Source organism: Petromyzon marinus, chromosome 18 (genome assembly GCF_048934315.1).
Source record: "Petromyzon marinus isolate PM22_M1 ecotype Great Lakes invasive population chromosome 18, UKy_Petmar_22M1.pri1.0, whole genome shotgun sequence".
NCBI classification, from domain to species: Eukaryota; Metazoa; Chordata; class Hyperoartia; order Petromyzontiformes; family Petromyzontidae; genus Petromyzon; species Petromyzon marinus.
Window position 1 is genome coordinate 2,530,493 of NC_133684.1, and position 21,483 is coordinate 2,551,975.

The 21,483-nt window shown below is 43.4% G+C and overlaps 2 protein-coding genes across 6 annotated transcripts in view; one reads left to right on the top strand and one right to left on the bottom strand.

Moving 5' to 3' along the window:
• Positions 1-1,180: 1,180 nt before the first annotated feature.
• On the bottom strand, positions 1,181-15,591 carry PPME1 (protein phosphatase methylesterase 1). Its single transcript, XM_076067788.1, has 14 exons — positions 15,424-15,591; positions 13,278-13,378; positions 12,699-12,790; positions 12,238-12,295; positions 11,963-12,014; positions 11,083-11,237; positions 10,599-10,689; positions 9,950-10,015; positions 9,335-9,461; positions 7,698-7,827; positions 7,226-7,270; positions 6,459-6,523; positions 6,041-6,108; positions 1,181-3,308 (listed from the first exon to the last, which is right to left on the bottom strand). The coding sequence occupies exons 1-14, from the start codon at positions 15,513-15,515 to the stop codon at positions 3,290-3,292; spliced, it is 1,161 nt and encodes a 386-aa protein (XP_075923903.1). The 5' UTR covers positions 15,516-15,591; the 3' UTR covers positions 1,181-3,289.
• A 1,175-nt stretch (positions 15,592-16,766) lies between these two features.
• The window catches only part of C2CD3 (C2 domain containing 3 centriole elongation regulator), a 50,759-nt gene continuing 46,042 nt past the window's right edge, over positions 16,767-21,483 (top strand). For 3 of the 5 annotated variants that reach the window (XM_076067783.1, XM_032956473.2, XM_032956474.2), the window contains exons 1-7: positions 16,777-16,957; positions 17,792-18,073; positions 18,706-18,863; positions 19,043-19,278; positions 19,825-20,036; positions 20,143-20,266; positions 20,795-20,992. In XM_076067783.1, the coding sequence (XP_075923898.1) occupies positions 16,927-16,957; positions 17,792-18,073; positions 18,706-18,863; positions 19,043-19,278; positions 19,825-20,036; positions 20,143-20,266; positions 20,795-20,992 (1,241 nt within the window). In that variant the 5' untranslated portion in view covers positions 16,777-16,926. Of the gene's footprint in view, positions 16,958-17,791; positions 18,074-18,705; positions 18,864-19,042; positions 19,279-19,824; positions 20,037-20,142; positions 20,267-20,794; positions 20,993-21,483 lie in introns of all 5 variants that reach the window. The other 2 variants (XM_076067784.1, XM_032956472.2) reach the window with 2 other exon arrangements.

Genomic DNA, 21,483 nt, shown 5'->3' on the forward strand with positions numbered 1-21,483 from the left:
CGGCATGGTGGTCGCCCATCCAAGCGCTTTTCAGACTCAAGCCCTGCTTAGCCTAGTTCCCTGTAAGTTTTATTTTTAGATAGATCGCGTAAATAAAAAAAAATCTTTAAACCTGCCACCAGCCCACCACAACACACATTTACGTGAAATAACCCCCCAAAAAACCTGTATTATGGATGATATTGGTCGCGAAAGCCTACGTGTTAAACTTAGTTCCCTGTATCTGACGGAACCAGGCACATTCATTGTGATAAGGTCATAAGGGATGGGTTTTTTCAGTCACCTACAATTTAAACTATCAGCAGAAATACAACCATCAGCAGCAGCAACAGCAGCGCCACTTACCGGAGTATTATCATATCCACGATTGCAGAGTGAATATTCCACAAGTGAAAGTTTCGGTTGGCTCGCAGTAGAGCCGGGTTGGCAAGTCGGTCATAGGATTAAGCGGTAGGGCTACGCGTGTATTTGACCCCTGTGCTCCGGCCCCAAACTGCCTCTTTTCCCATAGTCACTCATCACGACGATGGTGGTGGTGGTCGTTTCAGTTGCTTGGCCGTTTCGCTTGTCTGCTGGCGTTATCAGCTCTTGGTGTGGGTCAGCGTGCCTGAGACAAGTCACCCCTACACGCATCACAGCGCGCTCTGCCCTTTCGCGGACTGGACGCTTGCCTGTCGCTGATGCCGATAATATAATGAGACTCTTGATCTTGATTAGATTTACAACGCGAGCAGGACCCCTGAATGGTTGGATGCATGAGGGTCGGGGTGACGCCTGTGATGTCGTGGATCTTGGCTTCGTCCGCTCCTCATTGATTTGTAGAGTAGGTGTTTCGCAAACTTTAGTCCGCACGACCCATTCTCAACTCCGCTACGTTGTTTTATCCCCTCCCCCCTCCCGCGTTGACCGATGTACTCTCCATTCAAACACAAATCAACTCGTTCCACGCTGCACGCGCCCGATGATTGTTAAACACGTACCACGTAACGCGCGAAGCAATTAATGCTATCTGCATCACATGAAAAGCGTGCGCTCACATCGAGAGCTCAATCTTAATACAAATCGGATCAACGCAAGCATCTTTAACAGCGTTAATGAACAGCGATAATTGTTGTACCGTATTCCACCCAATGGAACGCTCCGTTTACTTATAACACACACGCAACAAGGACAATACAAATGGCTTAAATGTGGCTTTATTTTCAAATTTGTAACAATGCGCACAAGTTGGCACGTACACTTATTTTCTTAAACCATCTTAGGACTTGCTCGTTACTCCGCAGCCCAATTTGCAGCCAATTACCACACAGAGGCTTCGCTACGCAAACAAAACGTTTACAAATGGCTTAAAAAAACACATTTAAGCCATTTGTATTTTCCGCCCACACAGCTTAAAAGACGCGGTCCATGCTTGGCAGTGTTCACTCAAGCGCTGTCTTCTGGACAGTCCTGTTTCTCCACCTGAAGAAGGCTACTTGTGTTGTGGCCGAAACGTCGTGAGAATTTTATTGTTTTATTTTTATTATTTTATTTCCATTCTACGTGACTTTACCGAAAGAACCAAGGTGAATCCCTGCAGTCACGAAAGCTTTAAATCGAACAAAAACGTTGTTATACAACAAACGCGTTACTGCATCTTTCAGATTGCTTAACACGTAAACATTGCTGAGAAAAGTCACCGCAGCTCACGGATTCCTTACAAAGATTTTCGTTCCCAGGTTTTTCTGCAGGCAGCCTCTGTCGACTAAACATCCTTGCGCTGACAAAGGCAGCGGCAATACAGAAAACAAACACCTTGCCAAGGAAAGGCAGGCACGGTTCCTGACTTCCCTATTCTTGATTTCATTCTTGACCAGAAGGCGACAAGGCAATGTATCCAAGAAAAACACGCGGAAGAATGTTACAGCAGCTGCAACCGAAAAAAAACCTATTCGCGCGTATGGCAGTGTCAGCGTACGCCTACGTTTTAAAAAAATCCTAGGAACGCGTGCAGAACATCTGTAAAGTGATCGGAGCTACACACTATGGCGATGTATAAAAAGGTATGCTTAACAAACGGTTGTGTTACATAAGTGATTAAACTTACCGCGAAAAAATAGAACGCCTGACATGCGAGGCTAACGGCTGTTGAAATGTGACACCCATTTTACCAACACTCTCAACAAGCAGATAATAGATCTACTGTGCAGGAATGCTTGAAATGAAGACCGTTAATGAGGGATGGCTGCATGCCCTTGAGCCTAGAAGCGCTTCATCTCGACAAACGCCCTCCACAAACGCCCATAAGTGTCCTTTGTGTTCCTGCCTCTGCTTGTGACTTAATGCCCCGTTGTTAACGTTTTGCTCTTCTTACAAGCCGTCACTATTTTCCGACGTGCACTTATGCTAGAAGTGCTTTGGTGTTCAGAAGTGGGACAGATGCCTCTGCACGGATGTGCACCCTAATGCCCTGGCTGGTGTACAAATGTCCCTCCTTGCATGTCAAATTTTGCCACGGCCTGTTTCTTGACATGTTCCAATACGCAAAAAAAACTATGCTCGGATGAAAACACGAGGTGGGTTGATAAGTTGAGTTCACGTGCAGCGATGTTCCTTCGACAGTACTTAGCACTAAGCGGTACCTTTATACAATATTAAGAACAAAACAAATGTGATTTGGTGCTTGCAATTAGAACACTGCTCCTTTTTCTACAACACGGAGACAATACATTCAGATCTAGCAGCAGGCGAAGAGATTACACAAATAAATAACATTTACACCAAAGAAGTAACGTATTCGTCATTTAACGAGGATTGCCTCACCAAGTGTCAATTACCCTCTTTGAGGCGGGTCATGCGTTGTGCGGAGGGAAATTGGATCACCTGGATAAAACCTGCACAGGAGGGCATAATGCTCAAATGTCTGGAAAACAGGTACAGCATGAACCCACTGTCTTGGTCACCTCACAACCTATGAATTTTACAAATCTGTGATCCACCAATCCTTGCATTCCAAAGTGCTAAAATAAAGGTATGCACCACTCAAGCATCGACCTAAAATGAACCTAAACGACTTGAGCAAAAAATGACCGAGAGTTTTAAACTTCGATCATGTGTGTTTTTTTTACACGAAGCTACAAACACAGGCGGGGGGGGGGGGAGTTGCAGTGGTAGTGCGCGTGACAGCAAGGCGAGCGACACGACTGAAGAGAACTGCATGCGAAGGCCGTCCGCCACGACACCAAGTCAAGTTACTCGAACCGATGCGGTGACCCGACACAATCCCGGTGCACAAGGTGCAGCGCATGCTTCAGCACCCCGGTAAAAATCTGCAAGATAACACATCCACAGTCACGATCACTCTGCTGCTGGATGAAGGCCTCCCGAAGCTATCGCCACCTCTCACGGCCCTGCGATGTAAGAAGACACCGAGCACATGCGCGCCAGCTGATGTCGCTGTCTCCACAGTGGATGTACTCGTGTGTGTTCCCTGCTTTGGCTGTCAATCCATTGTTGTTCTCAATTACCGCATTATTCCTTCTAACAATGCATTCTGCCCAACTCAACTTAATTTTATTAAAAGTTCAAATTAAGTATTTAACCAGGGTATGTTCTCGAATTCAAGTGGTCCTCTTTATATCATACTAATTCTAAGCTTGCAATAGCACAATGCCTTTTTAACGATTGCATTGTGACTTGTTGGGAGTATCATGCCAATTTCAAATAAGTTATGAAACCTCTTACAATATCTTTAAAACTCTACGTAAAAAAACGAACAAGAAAAATCACACTAATTGTAAACCATTTTATCCACAAAAGTCAAAAGGGAATTCCAGCAGTTGCCAATACAATGTAAATTGATACGTGGTGGCAGCAGTTCATGACCCAAGTTCCGTTTCCAGCCGTGGCTATCAGCGAGGAGTGATGGCGCAACTGGTCCTAGGACCCACCGCTTGCAGAGCTGCACGGACCAACTTGGTGTGTGTGGTCTCAACCCCCATGACTGAAAATGTGTTTATAGGCCATCATCCAAGTGCATTGAGAAGGGTCTGTAAAATCTTAAAACCATAATTTATATACTGCAGTGCCTTTGGTGAAAACCACGAAAAACTACATCATGTAGACACTAGTGGGAAGCCCGCTGAGGCTTAGCAAAAATTACTTTAAGGGGAGTTTTCTGCCAAAATGTAGTGTTTGTCTACAAATAATATTTTCTCACTATTTTTTGTAAACTTTATTTGCAACCAACAATGGTACAGTGTTATAGGCGGAAACACATTTTGGCGAGTTACGTAGTGGATAAATATACGTACATACAAATTCCTTACACAAAATGCGTCCCTCTTGCGAAATGCATTTACCAAAAAAACACAAACGTTTACAAAGATTTAAGCAGTTAGCCTCTCATAGATCAAAGTAGAACATCCCTTTGAACACATTTCCGTGGAACGGTTTTGGAATCGTATCAAATTTTTCCCAACTTTTTACGCCCGATTTCTGTCTGGCGCAGGACATGACGCATCGTTGACCACCACCTAAAACTGCATTCGTTCAATACTTTGCTTTGAGACGGCACAGGTATGCGCGATGACGCCACCGCATGCATTGACAGGCGAAGCACGCTTGTTCGTGGGCGACGGTCGCTTGCCAGGTTGTGGCGAGAGTTGACCGATCGTTCTGGTAAACCGCCGTGAGCTCATTCCACCTCCGCACACAGAACAGCCCCAACGGTGCACATCCATCCGTTGTACCATTTTGAATATGGCAGTGCCATAGGCCCGGTTATTGTACATCAGATAAACAGCACCAGGCTTTCCAGATTAATTTAAATGTAGGGATTTATATTCCCCTGTTACAAGGACTCAGTGAGAAATGTCATGCATATTAACATTGCTTGTGTTGCAGTCGAAACGTCGTGAGAATTTTGTTTTATATTTTTATTATTTTGTTTCCCTTCTACGTGACTTTACCGAAAGAACCATGAATAAGCCACTCACCATAACATCTGACAATTAAGCCACAATGGGGCACAACAACTTTTCCTCTTTTACACGTACTTAGTAAAACTTTTCTTTATTAGAAGTTAATGTTACATACATTACAATAAACTAGCAATAATTTTATGGGCACGACTTTTCTTGTTACTTTTTTACAGTAAGGCATATAAGCGTGTGGGAGTAAGTTCGATCTGAGAACAGAACCATGCGATCAGATTCTGGGTCTGATTGGATGCAAGGTATCATCGAACCAGAATTCATCAATCTACTCGAAATGATGTATTCCATTTCGGTGCAGCCTTATAAAAAAACTGCTGCTGTGCAATGGGTGTAGTCAGAAATTTTCCATTAATTTTATGTTTGAGGCGAGCACCTACCTTCACCGGAGTTGACGTAATAAGTCTACAAACATTGATTCAACAAATAAAATCTATTCTTACACATATAGTACATGCATTGAACCATGCCTGTGAGAATGGAAAACGCAGTTTAAGCAAATAATATTCTAATGCTGCACTTAGCGAACGTAACTATATAAGCGAGATAGAACAAAAAAAACGCGCACAAACGTGATGGTAGAATTTTGGACATGACCCCATACCGACTCCTCTACTTACGAACAAGTCAGGTTCCAGAGATCTGTTCGTAAGTCGATTTGTTCATAAGTCCAACTTTATTCCTATCGATTCCAAACATGTTGTATGCCATGTACAAAAAACATGGGGAATGGATTTAAAAACTGTATAAGCTCCTGTCGGTGGAGATGCCACTGGTTCTTCATGTTCTGCAGATGTAGATGCCACCACCGCCATCTATTGCACAGCGGTTGAACTTACAAATCTCGGTCCGAACAGGCAACTGGACATATGGGCAGGTTTGTTCATATCTCTGAAAGTTTGTAAATCGAATGTTCCTAAGTAGAGGAGACCCAGTATTAGGAAAATGTCTTTATTCATCTGACAATGAGGGGTGAACATGACACGCTCATTCAAGAGGTTGACAAAAGCAATGATAAAATAATAACTCATGATATAGAGGCAGCAGCTATTGCAGCTCGTTCTTACACTTTAAAATCTCCCTTGGATTCCACGACACGGTGACGGAGCATAAACGTTGAAATTGCATCAGCAACCTGGAAGGGGGGGAAAAAGAAAATAAAGAGGTGGATATAAAAAATAACTCGTTAAAAAATCATTCTTTGCTATTTACCTAATAATATGAACAAATTATTTAATGGTACGGCTGCGTTTGCAGTGGTGCACAATTAACGGAAAAAAAAAAACTCAACACAATCGTCAATATGAAACTGCCTGTAACGTTCTTGACAATTACACATTATGTACTATGAAGAAGGGCCAACGGCTAAAACGTCTCTTTTATTATACACTTTGCCCATTTTTAAGGGCGATGCTATTGACGAATGTGTTGAATTGAGTACGATATGAAAACAAAGTGAATGGAGGAAAAGAAAACTCTGCCCACTTTGTCCGGAGCGTCCTCGTGCACTGCGTGCCCACACTGCGGCAGCACCTGCATCTGAAACTTGCCTGCGTGAACAGTGGGGGTCAAAAAGGGCAGCGCACGTAACAGCAGTGAGGCCATCGCAGACACACAAAATACAAGGTTCTAACCCGGCAATGGATGGAAACGATAGGTAAAGTTGCTGTACAGTAGTCCCTCGGTTCACGTTTTCTAATCCGTTCCACAAAAACTGTTAGCCGAAATAACTGTTAATGGAATATAGGAATTACATGTTAAAAGCGTTAATCCGTTCCACTTACGAGCGCTCTGATTGGCCGAAATTGGCACGCGCGTGCATAACGTAAACATGCCGATTAATACAAATGTTAACGTTAGTCGAAACCATGGTGTACTATAGGAGGCGTAAGGTTAACCGAACAGCCGTTAACCAATGTCACTGTTAACCGAGGGACTACTGTATTATGTGTTAACTGAATATCCTCAGATCAAGCTCACATTGAAGTTATTTTTTTCGGAGAGTGCTGTTACAGATGTGTCAGAGACAACTTGAGAGTTTGAGTTGCTCTTTATGATATCACGTTCGCAATAAGAGGGATGTAAACCTATCGTGAGAGGGCAAGGAAAGTATAGGTAGATATGAACAAAAGACAATGCCATGACCTTATGCATGCACATTAAAAACAAAAACTTAAAAGTTAATAATTAGTATTAAGCTGGGTTGCGTAATAATTTCATGGTTTATATTTTGTATGTAATGAAGTGCTTACCTTGCATTTGCCCAATAGTTAAGTCTTTATCCAAGCGGTCAACACCTGCACTTGAGTAGAGAGGTCGCAAATATAAATGCATTGGCAGAATAAAAAAAATCTGAAATAACATTTCCAATTAAAGATGCTGGTAGTTACACTCGAATATCAATACAACACGATAATAAATTATCATAACATTTGTGAATTTATGTACAAGCAGCCTTTTCAATAAATACAAGTCAGAGATACACAATTCTGGTCCTCAGAAGTCATGGTGTCATATAGTTTTCATTCCAACTCAGCTCTCAATTACTGAACCAAAACCGTGAATTTAACGAATAATTTGCTTTATTAGACATTTTTCATTGGTATGGGCCATTTCAGCAGTGAGAATTTTTTAAATGATCTATAAATAAAGTTATCCACAGGACCAGGGTTGTTGCACCTCTGTGCTAAGTGATTGTTGTCGAGTTTGGAATGGGAGGAGCACCGGCCAACAGAAGCATCTTGGGCACCGGGCAGGAAAGGAAGAGCATGGAGAGGCCCCGGAACCAGCCTTCCCAGAAGCGCTCCGTGGTCGAGAGGTCAATTCGCCACGTGTACAGGGGGCCCTCCTCTGACTGCGCACGCACACGTTTCATTAACAGGTTAAACACGGTGTCATCTGCCGGTCTGAAGTTCAGCTCTCAAGTTAGTTTGGTTAACCGGGCAAGAACTCAAAAGATACCAGGATAGTCTCAGTTGCAAGAATAACCTGGGGAATGATTCTGCCAAAAGGGGGCGATGATTGCAATGTATCGTTCTAATAAGCCTGGGTGTGTTTAAAATAAACAAATCCACAAAACACAACTCAACATGCATCTTATACCAAAACAATAAACGTATTGAACATTCTTTGAGTTTAACGATATGGCAAAGTTGACTTAACGTTGCATACATTTTAAAACAAAGGTTGGATGTTCTTCTTGTTTCGTATAGTGGGGGGTTGATCGGCAATGTTAATGTTTACATCGACATTGCCGAGCCAGTGGATGGCTTCAGGAGCCGCTGACACTGGGAGGTTCCGAAGGTCCTTTTGAATCAGTAGGTTCAGGTTGGCGACGATGCGGGCGTACGGGCAAGATGGTTGCGGGTCTCTTAAGATATTCGGGAGGAGGTATGTGGGAACAAAACTGGCAGTCAATCGAGCGGTTTTGGCTTCAACATTTTTAGAGCTTTGGTGCGGGTCCTGCTGGACCAAGCTGAAGCCACAGAATTCAGTCGCCAAGTAAAATATCAGCACCGGTGCTGCTGCACAGAGCGTCCTGGTGCTGGCCCCCCATGTTGTACGAAGCTGATCCTGGTTTTGACCTTTTCACACGTCTTTTCCACATGACTTTTAAAGTTCAAACTCCGGTTGAAGGTTATGCCCTTTGAATTCCAGGTTGGCCTTATTTTTTTTTACCTGCCAGCCAGAATAGGTGATGTCAAGTGGGGCTCTTTTGTGAACTTGCCGTTGTAATGGACGGCTGTCACCGTTGTTTTTCAGGGGCTGGGGTTTGGTTACCGACGGAGATCATATTTCCCCACTGCTTTGAGGTGAGTGGTTAGGCTAGTTTGCCATTGAAGGTATTTCACAATATTTACTGATGAAAATCTTACCTTTCAGCAAGACTGTCTCAAAACATGAAATGCAAAAAAACTGTTTTTTTACTTTGCAAAGTGACTATATTTAAATGCTGAGGCCAATATATATTGTAATTTGAAGTACTCTTTGCATTTGATGACAAATCCAATCAGCCATTAAATTGCGTGCAGGCCAAAATCAAAAGGTTAAGACGTGCAAAAAGATGTTCAAGACAGCAAAAGCACGTCATGGAATTGAAGCAAATCAATGTGACAGCATCTATTCTGCACACATCCTGTACGAGAGCTGAATATAAATATTTCTACTGTAATGATACTTTCCACTTTAGTGAACTAATATTCTAATTAAAACATATTTCATCAACAAATATAGTAGAGGGAATTCGTTCCATGGGTGAGAAATTGACTATTTTTTCTCCAAAAGCGACCTTACAGTTGAATGGTTTATTTAAGATAACTGTTTGGCAGAGTGTAATTACATCATTTTAATTTAATGCCAACCTGTGGTGGTGATGCTGGCTGTGTGGTGTGATTGGACTCTTCCTTGTCTCCTTCCTCATCCTCCTCTTGAATGCCTTCGCAGAACGAACCATTTCCTTTGGATGGACTCGAGTTCCCACTCTCGCATCTGTGAGCAAACAACATGAGCAAGTTGGTAAAAAGTAAGGGTGGAGCAATGCATCGATTAATATCAAGTTTTAAGCACACTATTTGTGTATGTAATGAGTTAACGTCACTGCAATAACCACTTAAGGCACTACCATTCAGCATAATGTAAAAAAAGACTCATGCTTATGAAGAACCCCACAAGTCGTAAAATCTCTGACGATGTGAAGAAACAGCTCCCAGTAAAAAAAAAGCCCTCCCTTTTCTTGATAAACTACATGTAACATGATGCTAACAATAAACAATGTTTATAAAATCTAAATGTTAATTGAAACATTTTATATCTGGTACTCAAACTATGATAATGTACAGTGAAACACAATTTCATCAAAATTGCTGATAAGTGTTTTAAGGAGCCTAAAAGTATGGAATTCCCGAGTTGGACTGGCAGCGAATGTTGTGTGTGTAGCGAGCAGAGCTGAATTTAACACAAAGGGAGACAGCCATTACCTTTTCACCTGCCCACCCATAGAGACTCGCGCAGACTCCAGGTTCCTGATTTGGCCACTCTTGACACTGCATACAGCAGCACAAGCATTATAATCAGCATCACATCAATACAACACCAAGGCTAATTCGGATTACTTTGGGTGAGCAGTGTGAAAAATCAATGGCACGCAGTGTTAATCCAGTTCCATAATAATGAATGCGAGTTCTTATTCTATGCTGTGCAACGATTTAATTCTAGTCCTTAATGAAAGCATCATTTGAGTTCTAATTTCAGAATTTGTCAATTATAGTTGTTTTCAATGAGCTATATTCTAGTCTCATCATTGCTAAACAGTTAAGATGCATTTATAGTTTCTATAGCATTGCGTAGTCCTACTTATATTTATTTTAAGATTGTAATAGGTGAGAATATTTTACGTACAATTCGGAAACACATAGTTCATAGACGCAGCTACTTTCAACTATATTGTGGCTGCCACCATTAAATAACTTTCTTCCTCTGTTCACATCGTTTACATGTAACTTTCGGTTACAGTTTAACTATAGTTGTTGCCAAAATCAGGTTGCTCTTGTTCGTTCAATAATAACACCGGTCACCCAATTTGATATCTTGAGGTTTTTTTTGTTAATGCACAAATTGAGTATTTACCTCCACTCAATGGCATTCTCAACAGACTTGAATGTCTTTGGTCGACCGCGCAGAAAGTTTTGCATGCTGTTTAAGGCATCCATCGCCGTTCCTGTTTGACAGCAGAGGACACCACAAGGCTCTCAACGTCTGGTCCTTTAAGATGGTGGGTCATCAACTCAAAGACACCTTTGGGTAGTGTCTGCTAGCTGTGCCGACAGCAGATATGCGATATTATGTTTTAACAAATGTTGATGATGATTGCGCATGGAGGAATAGCAATATTTCAGAGTATGTTAAACTTTAGATTTTTAGTCAAGATCTTTGGGAGATGGGAACAAACACATGCAAATATGAGAGATTCCAAAAGCCACCAAAGTTGTTGTATCCACGAGCATCCCAACACGAATCACGTAGCAAAACCACTTACAAAGGAAGCATGGCACAGATTTTTCTGATGGCGAAACTCCTTATTAAAGAAGATCTCAATGTGTTTGGCGGCCACCTTCCACTACGTCAATGACGATGAGGCCGACAAGCGTGGGGATGACATTGGCCGTGGCCGCGTGGACGGCGATGGCTCCGCCCATACTGTGCCCAACCATGATAACGGGGAGGGGATTCTCCCCGTACAGGGCCTCCACCACGGCACCCACATCCCTGCAAGCATGAACGCACGCGGGTCGGCACGTCACGCTCATCGTAAGCATCATCTGTATTCACGATAAGCCGTTCACTTCAGTAAGCGTATATTGCAGTACTATAATATGGATCAGACACATGGGCATTGACAAAATAAAATGGAACAAAAACTGAATATTGTGGAAATATGCATGGAGACCCTGCATACAATTGCAATGAGAAACAGAGGAACATATGGATTAGAGAAAATCCATAAAGTTACACACAGTATATTGACGACTCTTTGGGTCTTTCGGTTAAGTCACGTAGATAGAAAAATAATAAAATGTATTTATTAGCATGAATTCCTGCAGTCACGAAAGCTTTAAGTCAAGTATATTGACTGTTAAGAAAAGTCGGCTTGACCAGGACATGTTGCTTGAAGGTACGATGGTTGGTGGTCAAGACTAATGTCCGAGTGATAGCATAATGAGGGAATGCGCAAGAGAGAAGAACCTTTTTTTTACTGCCCTAACATGCAATTCATTTTTTGGGCAAATTAAGTTAATACTTCATGTGCATTAATTCGTAACCAGGCTGAAACCATAAACCCATCACACTTCAGAACCTGGTTTAATTACAGGTAGCTTACCCATATTTTAACAAATCAGTGCCAGGTCAAATGTATATATTTTAATATAATCTTGTCTTGTGGATAGGTAAAAATAAGTGGAATGTATAGCTCAGTATTGCTCACGACTTACTTGGCCATCGTTTCTGCTGACAAGTCCTCAGGATTGCTCACGTGTGTGTCCCCTGTCAAACACACACACACACACCGAATGTGTTCATCATCAAATCGTCTTTGATTCGCACTTGAAACTAGAACATTGTTGGAAGAATGTGAATTCTGTACTAGATGTTGTTAGGAAAACTGAGTGTTATTTTGTCGAAAGGCACAATATACGATCCTTCATAATGCTTTCAAGAAGCTAATTTCGAAACTAAAAAGGTGACGAAAGCGGTTTTCGGCTCTCACCGTGTCCACGAAGGTCGACAGCCACCACACGGCACTCAATGTTGCTGCTAATAGCTGCCTGGTGGTGACAAATGCAACAGCTAAATGCACTTACAGGAGACCAACATTTGCTTTACTCTGTAATAATAATAACAAACATTCATATGTAGTCAATAGGCATGTAACAATTCACCCCCTTTGGCGAAAAAACGAATTACTTTGAGTCACGGTCATGATTGAACTCAAGAAACCATTATATTTGTCTAGTTTGAATTGCCTATCTCTTATGTTGTCTTGTAAATGCTATTCGCCAAAAGGTTCATGAGCATACAATGTTTGAGACGTACTATTACATGCTTATATTGTGAGCATAAGAATTGCTTATCAACAATACATTTTTACATGTCTAGTTGTAGTTATAGGGTTAGTAGTACAAGATATTATCTAAATATCGTGATGTGTCATGCTTGAACATGTAATACCGTAAAAACAGCCCAGGAGAGTGCTGAGTGTCCCCCTCCGTGCAAGAGTAAGAGCACAGGGCCCTCTGATCCACTTCGGTATACTCGGAAGGTGTTTGGCATGGTCAGGAAAAGCAGGTGAACAACGTGCACACATAGTTAGCATGTTTATGCAGCTCCTCTCTATTAACCTGAAAGCAAAAGGTTCCTGTTTCACTCTCTTTTGACAGAAAATATACAATTAGGTTGTTTCAATTATAGTACTGGAATTCTAATAAAGCCACTGGTGTACAATATCTTTCTTGTAAAGAGTGTCTTACATAAAACCATTAGACACATTGTGATACAAGTGTATGGAGCCATAAAAGGGTGACATTGTTATGGATAATGCATCTGCATCAATTTTTTTTTATCAGATTGGTGAATAACGTCCCCAACTGGCAGAAGTGGCAGCTGAGGACATCAAGAATTAAATGTTTTTTTTGTTTGGTTATGTTTCAGTTAGAAGACTTACAAAGCATTTAAATAATCGTGAGCAAAATTAATGTAAAACTAATATCAAGCGTCGGTGGCTTAATTAATTTGCAAATTAAAAGGATATTCCCTTATCATCTCCTTCCCCCACCTCCACATCATCCATGGATTCGAAGTAGAGGTTCCATGACACCGGGGTAAAGTCTCTTCTGCGGCCGAACCCATGGCTGAAATGACACACAACACACCGTGCCCGTATATTGTCCTGCCCTGTTTTTTTGTGTAGCACGTGCCCTGCTTGTCAGAGGATAGGTTAATGGGCTTTGCGTGTCAAGTTGGGACAATTCTGTTTTCGGAGAAAACCCTTGCAAACAGAACTCTCAAACATCACACAAGTCATAAAACTGCACTGTCAAACGTCACGAAAAACAATTATGTCCATACTGCCTCCTACAGGCATGCGAGTAAAAACGTGCTCCATAATACAGGTTTTTTTGGGGTTAGATCGCGTAAATGTGTCGTTAAACCCGCCACCACCCGACACAGCCACAATTGGTAAGGTTTGTCACGTAAACAGAACATGTCAATTTGTTACTAGTGCAGCCCACCGGTAGTGTTGGAGAGCCAAGCCACAACATTAACAATCTGAGTACGACGTTTTGCCAGTAATTACAACTCGCTTCATTAGGCGACAGTCAGATTTGAGGATAAATCCTCCTGTTTTGTTCCTTAAATAGAGGGGTAGATGTGATGACATCTTACTAATTGGCTGTGTCGGGTGGTGGCGGCGGGTCTAACGACACATTTAAATATGTACGCGATCTAACCCAAAAAAAAACATTTATTATGGATATATTTGTCGCGAAAGCCTACTACGTGTTAAACTGAAAACGTGCTGTTCATCCAGGTTTTTGTCTTGCGGCTCAAGACGTGGGAATCTCACGCATGTCTCCCATCATTCATCATCGCGATGGCTCTAGCATGGAAGAGTGATTCGGGGACTTCCAATGTCTAGGTGACCAACCAAACCATTATCAACCGACCCAATCTCAGAATGGCTGAAATGCATGCCATCATCTTGAACGTACGAGGTAAGGTAAATTGACCCCACGACCCGCAAGGCGTGGGAGTCCTTCATCCAGCAGTGGTTATAAAAAGGGCTGGATATTGTAAACATACGACGTTGTATTGTACTTTAAATTACATCTGCATGCAGTATACTTTCCAGGTCTACAACTGCAAATTGTGATGTGGTTATTGCACGAGTGGTCAGCGGGTGGCGGTGAGGTTTACTGGCGGAGGGGGCGAGACCGGCAACTTGCGAGGAATGGCTATATTTTGATTTAAAGCTTTCGTGACTGCAGGGATTCATATTCTTGGTTCTTTCGGTAAAGTCATGTAGAAGGGAAACAATAAAATAATAAGAAATATAAAACAATAAAGATTCCACGACGTTTCGACTGCAACACAAGCAATCATCATCAGGTGTGAAAACCACAGCAAGATAACCGCTACTTTTTTCACATTTTCTTGCTGTGGTTTTCACACCTGATGATTGCTTGTGTTGCAGTCGAAACGTCGTGAGAATTTCATTGTTTTATTTTTTAATTATTTTATTGTTTCCCTTCGACGTGACTTTACCGAAAGAACCAAGAATAGGAATGGCTATGCTCATAATACAGTTTTTTTGGGGTCGCGTAAATTTACCAAAAAAAACCCCTATACTACGGATGAAATTGGTCGCGAAAGCCTACGTCTTAAAATGCCTATGTTATTACAGTACGGTACGAGTGTATAAAAAGTCGGCACCATTTGCTTGATAAAATCACCGATTATCACGCACGGACACAAGGCGCGAGTGAGGGGTCGCGAGCGCGTCTCGTGGAGGATGCCTTGCGATGTCTACCAAACGTTAAGACGGAACCCAGGGAAACAAAATCTCTCTTCGTCTTGCAGAGTGTGTTGCCGGGCCGTCGCACACGACGAGTTCAACGCTCGAAGGCACACTTTTTAAGTTTCGCCCACAACGCCCCATATCATCATGGCGCTCTCGTGCAAATTGCACGCTACGGAAATTCACGTACAAACACCACGTCGGTGCGATATGCCTTTACGGTGGCACGACGACAACTCTGCGACTCCCCTTTCGCATTAACAAAGCGTCAACAACCCGTGCGTCGCCACAATCCCCCTGGAACAATCGCGTGTACAGTATATGTTGTTGTTATCGTTGAATCGCTTCCTTTTAGTTGCGCGCCCCGTGCAAAGCGACCTCTTGGAGGCGGCCGAGGAGGAGGAGCTGCCGGGGACGTGAGGTCTGGGCGGGAGGCGGCTCAGCTGCACCTTCTTCTGCAGGGATGACATCTTCACCTAACACGCACACTGTACCTACCACCGCGCACTGTACACTCCTCTTCACATTTCCCAGCGCGCTTCGGCGGCGGCGGGGGCGCCGATTGGTGCGCGGCTCCCGCGCCGTCGACCAATCGCGACCGAGCGTTGATGGGCGCGTTTGTACGTGCTGGGAAATGTAATGGTTGGCGGTGGGCGTTGTTAAAGCTGTTTGAAGGATTAACCAGCTGCGGATTCGTGAATGATTAAACGTTGTCAGTGTTTAATAATCTTAAACAAAAAACACAAAAGCCTTATTATTATTGGGGTAAACAAAGCTAATAATAACTTTACTGTAATTTAAAGCACGTACGATAATATTTGTTCAGCTATTATTTGTGGCCAGGTTTGCTTCAGCAAAATAAGCTAATACAGTAGCTTCTATACCCGGCAAGATAAAGGTCTCCAAGACAGAGGTTCTTTGCAAGCCATCTGGCTACCATGAGAGATTAGTTCATGAGGCTATCCACATATACAAACACAGAGACAATTTCAACCGAGAAGATGGATTCTGGCTTAGCAATCATTGGAATGATTTGATAAACCATTTCGGGTCTTAATTAATTAATCACGTATTCTTGGTTCTTTCGGTAAAGTCACGTTGAAGGGAAACAATAAAATAATAATATATAGAAAACAATAAAATTCTCACGACGTTTCGACTGTAACACAAACAGTCATCATCAGGTGTGAAAAAATCAACGGCTTACGGTGGCTTTCAGACCGCATCCATTATTTTCGTCTCCCCCCTCCTCTTTTCCGAACATAGATGGACTCGTCCATCTGAACAAACTGCCAAATCGCTCTCCGTGGTGCTAACGTAAAAAAAACACACGCCACTTTTTTCAAATTTTCTTGCTGTGGTTTTCACACCTGATGATGATTGCTTGTGTTGCAGTCGAAACGTCGTGATAATGTTATTGTTTTATATATATTTTTATTATTTTATTGTTTCACTTCTACTGTGACTTTACCGAAAGAACCAAGAATATGAATCCCTGCAGTCACGAAAGCTTTAAATTAAAAGCTATAGTTGTTATTGTTGTTGTTGCTGCTCTGCATCTCCCTCAGCCAACTACGAAACGAGGAGGAGAAAGCGGCGCGCGCGAACGCCGGGCGCGAAACAACCTTTAAAATCCCTACAATGCATAGGCGTGGGTGCGACGCGTGCGAGCCCTCCCATTGGCCGGGGCTCTGCGGCGACGGCGCGCGCGATTGGTTGGCGAGTCGCCGACCCAACGTGGTCACCGTCAACAACGGCGGCTGCGCGCGCGCGTGTGCAGTGGGAAATGTGAACGCGTTTTCGCCGTGCGTGTGTTGAGGCAAGCTTGTCTAACCCCCCCTCCTCAGCGCCTTAATTGTTTATTCTCATTGTTGTTCGAGCATGAAGACGAAGAGGCGCAAGACGAAGAAGTGTAAGGTCGAGTTGGCCGTGTGTGTTCGCTCGGTACCGCGGCACCGAGTTACGTCCCAGACGCTGAGGCGACTCTGGCGGTTGTTGGCGATCGCCGTCCCGCCAGTGATCGCTGTCCGTGGCGCTCGCAACACATGATGATGGCACGCAATGTGTGCTGTATTTTATTGCAGTGTAGTGTATTTCCATTGTGTCTGCGCTTAATCAACGCTCGTCTTAAACATTGCTTCTGTCATTCGCCAGAAATCTGCTGTGTGTACGAGTCTTAACGTGTTTTATTTTTTTCCGTCAACTTTTTTTTCAGGTAGATGAGTGCACCGTTCTGTAGACATCACGTAGGCTACACGTTATAGCAGTGTGTGTCATGAGCATTTCTAGGTCGTGCAGTAATTTTTCATGGCCATTTGTCAATCTATTGCTGGATGTATGTATGTTAGACTTCTTTCGCACCGTACGTAGCCAACCACGCTAATCGGAGGTGGATGATGGCTTCCTCACACCGTGTCGGTCACGGGGGTTGCTTGAACATACTTCACCATGCTGGTCAATGCGAATGGCTGGGAATCGCATTCGGGTAACTTTGTGAAGTAATTGTATGAAGGGGTTAATCACGCGGTGTGCAAACCACTGCACCACCACTCCACCCGTAAGGTCGCGTGGTTACAGCTTTGTGTAATTCTGCCCACACCGTTGTGGTTTGCAAAGCAGGGCTTTGGGGACGATTCACAAGCTGGGAAATTGATGCGTTTCAACCAGTGACAAACTTTTCACAACACTTTCAACAGACTTCCAACATGCACAGTGTGTGTATTCCCCCCCACCAACCATGCCACAGTGCCCAGCGAGGTGACCCCGGCGACCAGCCTGCCTCCGCTGGTGGAAGGGCAGCCACGATGTTTCTTGCGGATCAGGGTGGGTGCCCTGGTGTGGTCGGCAGGTGGAGCGGGTCCTCGGGTTTCCACGGTCCACGCTCCGCTTGTGCGTTTGCGCTGGTGGGGGGAGGGTTCAGGCGGCACCATCTTCAGACCCCACTTGGCTGGGGGCACCCGTTCGCCGCAGAGTTTCGCCCGCTTTTCCGTGTGCTGCGGACCAAAGCAGTTCTCTTCCTACCTGTCAGGTGAGAGTCGTGTGGTCAGATGCTAGCAGAGGGCCTGATTTGGCCAGGACAGTTTCCCACACAGATTTGTCTATTATTATGCAATACAATAAAAAAATAATCTAAAGCCACATTTCAATAATTGCACATGATGACTGTGATGCCTCTAGTCAAAATTATGTCATCCAAAATGTACAATGTAATACATTTTCCAATGTAATCCTAGACCAGATGGTTCACCTGCCACTTCTACCTCGGATGGAAAAACATATTTGTGTTTTTCAGATTAGCGGAAATACAAATTTAGCCATTACAACAAGAAAACAATTGAATTGTGTTGCAAAATAATGGAAATTTGGTTAATTTTAGGAGGCAGGGTGGTTGGGTGTGTTGCATTGTTATTGCCTTCTTGGTACAAATTTATGCCCTGTCACCTGCAGTATATGTGAAACGGCTCCAAAAATAAATAAATAAGTTACGTGAAATTGTCACTTTTATCAATTATTGGCTGTGAAGTGGCAATGGTTGAAAATGATGTTGCCACTAGAACAACAGCTCTTTTAAGGATAAATGGAAACAGTGAAAATGCTATTGGTCTATTGGAATGCTGACTGTTGAACCACTTTCCTCCTGCTACCTGTGGGCTTTGCCAGACATGGGAACTCTGGTACTGGAAGTGCTTGCCAAGCTGGAGCACCTTCCTGTCGGGCGCGTGCACATCAATCACATCTCCCGGCTGTCGGCGACGCAGCCAATCTCTGGCTCCTTCCCCATCCTCTCCTCCACGTCGCATAAGCTCGGAGAGCTACAGGTATCTGTTTTTTTTACCTTCACCCACCTGCACTGACCAGCGTGGCAGAGTATCATCAAATAACCCCCACATAGCACATGGCATGGGAAAGCTGTTACTTCGCAATGTATTGCCAAAGGGCTTTAATGGACAAAATCATGTGATGCAGCTTTTGTTTTGCAACACTTGTCACCATGCAGGTCTCTATGACTCTGGAGGCCCTGGTGGACACATCCGACGGCAGCAACTCGGTGCCCACGACGGACATGAATGTGAATGGCCACCATGGGGACGCGCCTGCTCCGCTGTCCTTGGTCCACGCCTCTTTGGAGGGCGGCTTAGCAAGCGTGGAGATGGATCCATCCACCCGTAGGCTCTCATTGCAGTCGAGCAGTGGACATGAGTCCGCAGGAAGCAGCCTGCCAAACACCCCCAGGTAAACGCATTGAGTGTAGTCATCAGAGAATGGGCCACTCTTTGCCTGACAGTAATATTTAGCCATGCAACGATGGATTGATTTTTTTTAAATCGTTCCCCTCATGATACCCATGCTTGGCATTTCAGACAAACGCATGGATCAAGGAACAAACACAAACTAGAGATGTATTCATTCTTAAGGAATGTAAGTGCATTTTGGTTGGACGCATCGGTAGATGGGATGACGACTTATGGAGGAGACTGGTGTGAGAATGACAGTCAAAGCAGGGAACAGGCCCAGGAGGCCAACCGTTGCAGAGACAAGAGTGATAAGATCATCTCATCGCAAAAATGCGAAGCATCCTGGTACTAAGGACCGTATAGGGAGGCAAGGGGAGGCTTTTATGCAGCAGTGAATATAACATGGCTTATGGTGATCATTATGTGTAATGCTTTAGCTTATAATACAATACTTAAATCGTCGTGTAAAGTGGAGTTGAATCCAGTTTTTTTTTACTGTAACACTAATAATATAACTTTTCGCACATCATCATGTCGTTTGCAGAGGAAAGGACCACCTGTACTTCCAGAGTGGACACACAGGCACCACGGGAAATGACGCTTTCAACTTGGAGCAAGTGTCGCACAGTGGTCTGCTCTTGTCACCCAACAAAGAGCAGCCTTCTTCAACCGTAGCCAATCAACAACCTGGTTACAACCAGGATCAACAGGCGGAAGAGTTTGGCGGGACCCAGAACACAGCAGATCTTATCTCTGGTAACAACAATAAGTATACACTGATAATTAATTTATGCCTATGACCAAATCACTCTTTGTTCAGTTAGCCCTAGTAAGCTCATCCTTGTTCTGTGCTCTGCTGCAGTGCTTCTGGACCGGGGCAGACGTTTGAGGGACGCCATGGTGGTGTCATCCATGCACATTGACCTTCCCCATTCCACTATGAACGCAGGACCTACTGAGACGTCCTCACATACGGGCACCTCCGGGTAAAGATGCAACAGTGTTAAACACGAATCTGAACGTCACTTTGGTTAACTTTTGTTTAGTGAACCAAACACCACTACTAAAAAATATTGATTGTTGTATTTTAAAGGTACGTTGAAATAGTTACATTTATGCAAAAGGTTGACTTCATTTTAAACAAGCTGATAATATTTTTGGTGAAATTGAATTTTTTAAGGAAGATCCATTACATAAACATATGAACTTCATGTGCCTTCGGCAATATAATGTTTCAACATCGTAGCAGTTGTAGCCATTTGATTTAATTAACTTAAAAAACTGCAATCTCATTAATGCTCAGACCACCTCTTTATTGCCCATTTTGAAAGCTTTTGAATACCTATTTGAGAACTAACCTTGCTGCCCAGTGTTTTCATAGAACAGTATAACATCATCATGATGTCTTAACACTCTTCTGTTATTCTTTGGTTTTTTGGTAAAGTCACGTGGATAGGTTCAAAGAAAATAACAAACAAAAAAACTTCTGTTATTTTGTGTGTCACTGACAACAGGCCGTCCCCTACCCCATCAGTGAAGCTGCTAAGGAACCTGCTGAATGCTGATGACTTCCATGCACATGGCAGCAAGGGCTCCCCACCTCCGTCTCTCAGACTGCTCCGCCATGGAGCTACGGTTGGACCCGACACGGAGCTCCGTAGTGAGCCCATCGGAGACACGGAGATGCGAGCTGTGGAGCTGCTCCTTGGAAGGTAACCCGAGTTCCTCTGGAGAGAAGCAGCAGGGAATGCCGAATTAAATTCACAATTAATTAACTGGCATGCATACATATGTCTTTTTCTACTTAATTTTTTTCTGTTTTCTATCAATTCCACTACGATTATATTATTGGTGTCATGAGACGGATACATTTAATTTCTGAACTCTCACAATGAGCAGTGCACCACCTCGTGTCAGAGAAAATGACATAACGACTACTTTTGAAGCTCCTTCAGTAAGCAACCTGTTAACTATACTAAGTGTTTTGTGGCAATCAAATCAAAATATTTAGTCCTCAGCTGGATTAGCTGAATTAAGTGACAGTTTTCTGCAGTGACCATGCTGAGACCATTCAATTAACTGCACTTGACAAACCAGATTCGAACCTAGAATTTTGTCAGTGCTGGTTCAGTGCTCGGAAATGAGAGAGCCACCTGTCTACCTCACAAATGTATCTCCTAAATGCAATTGTGGCTGCTTAAGT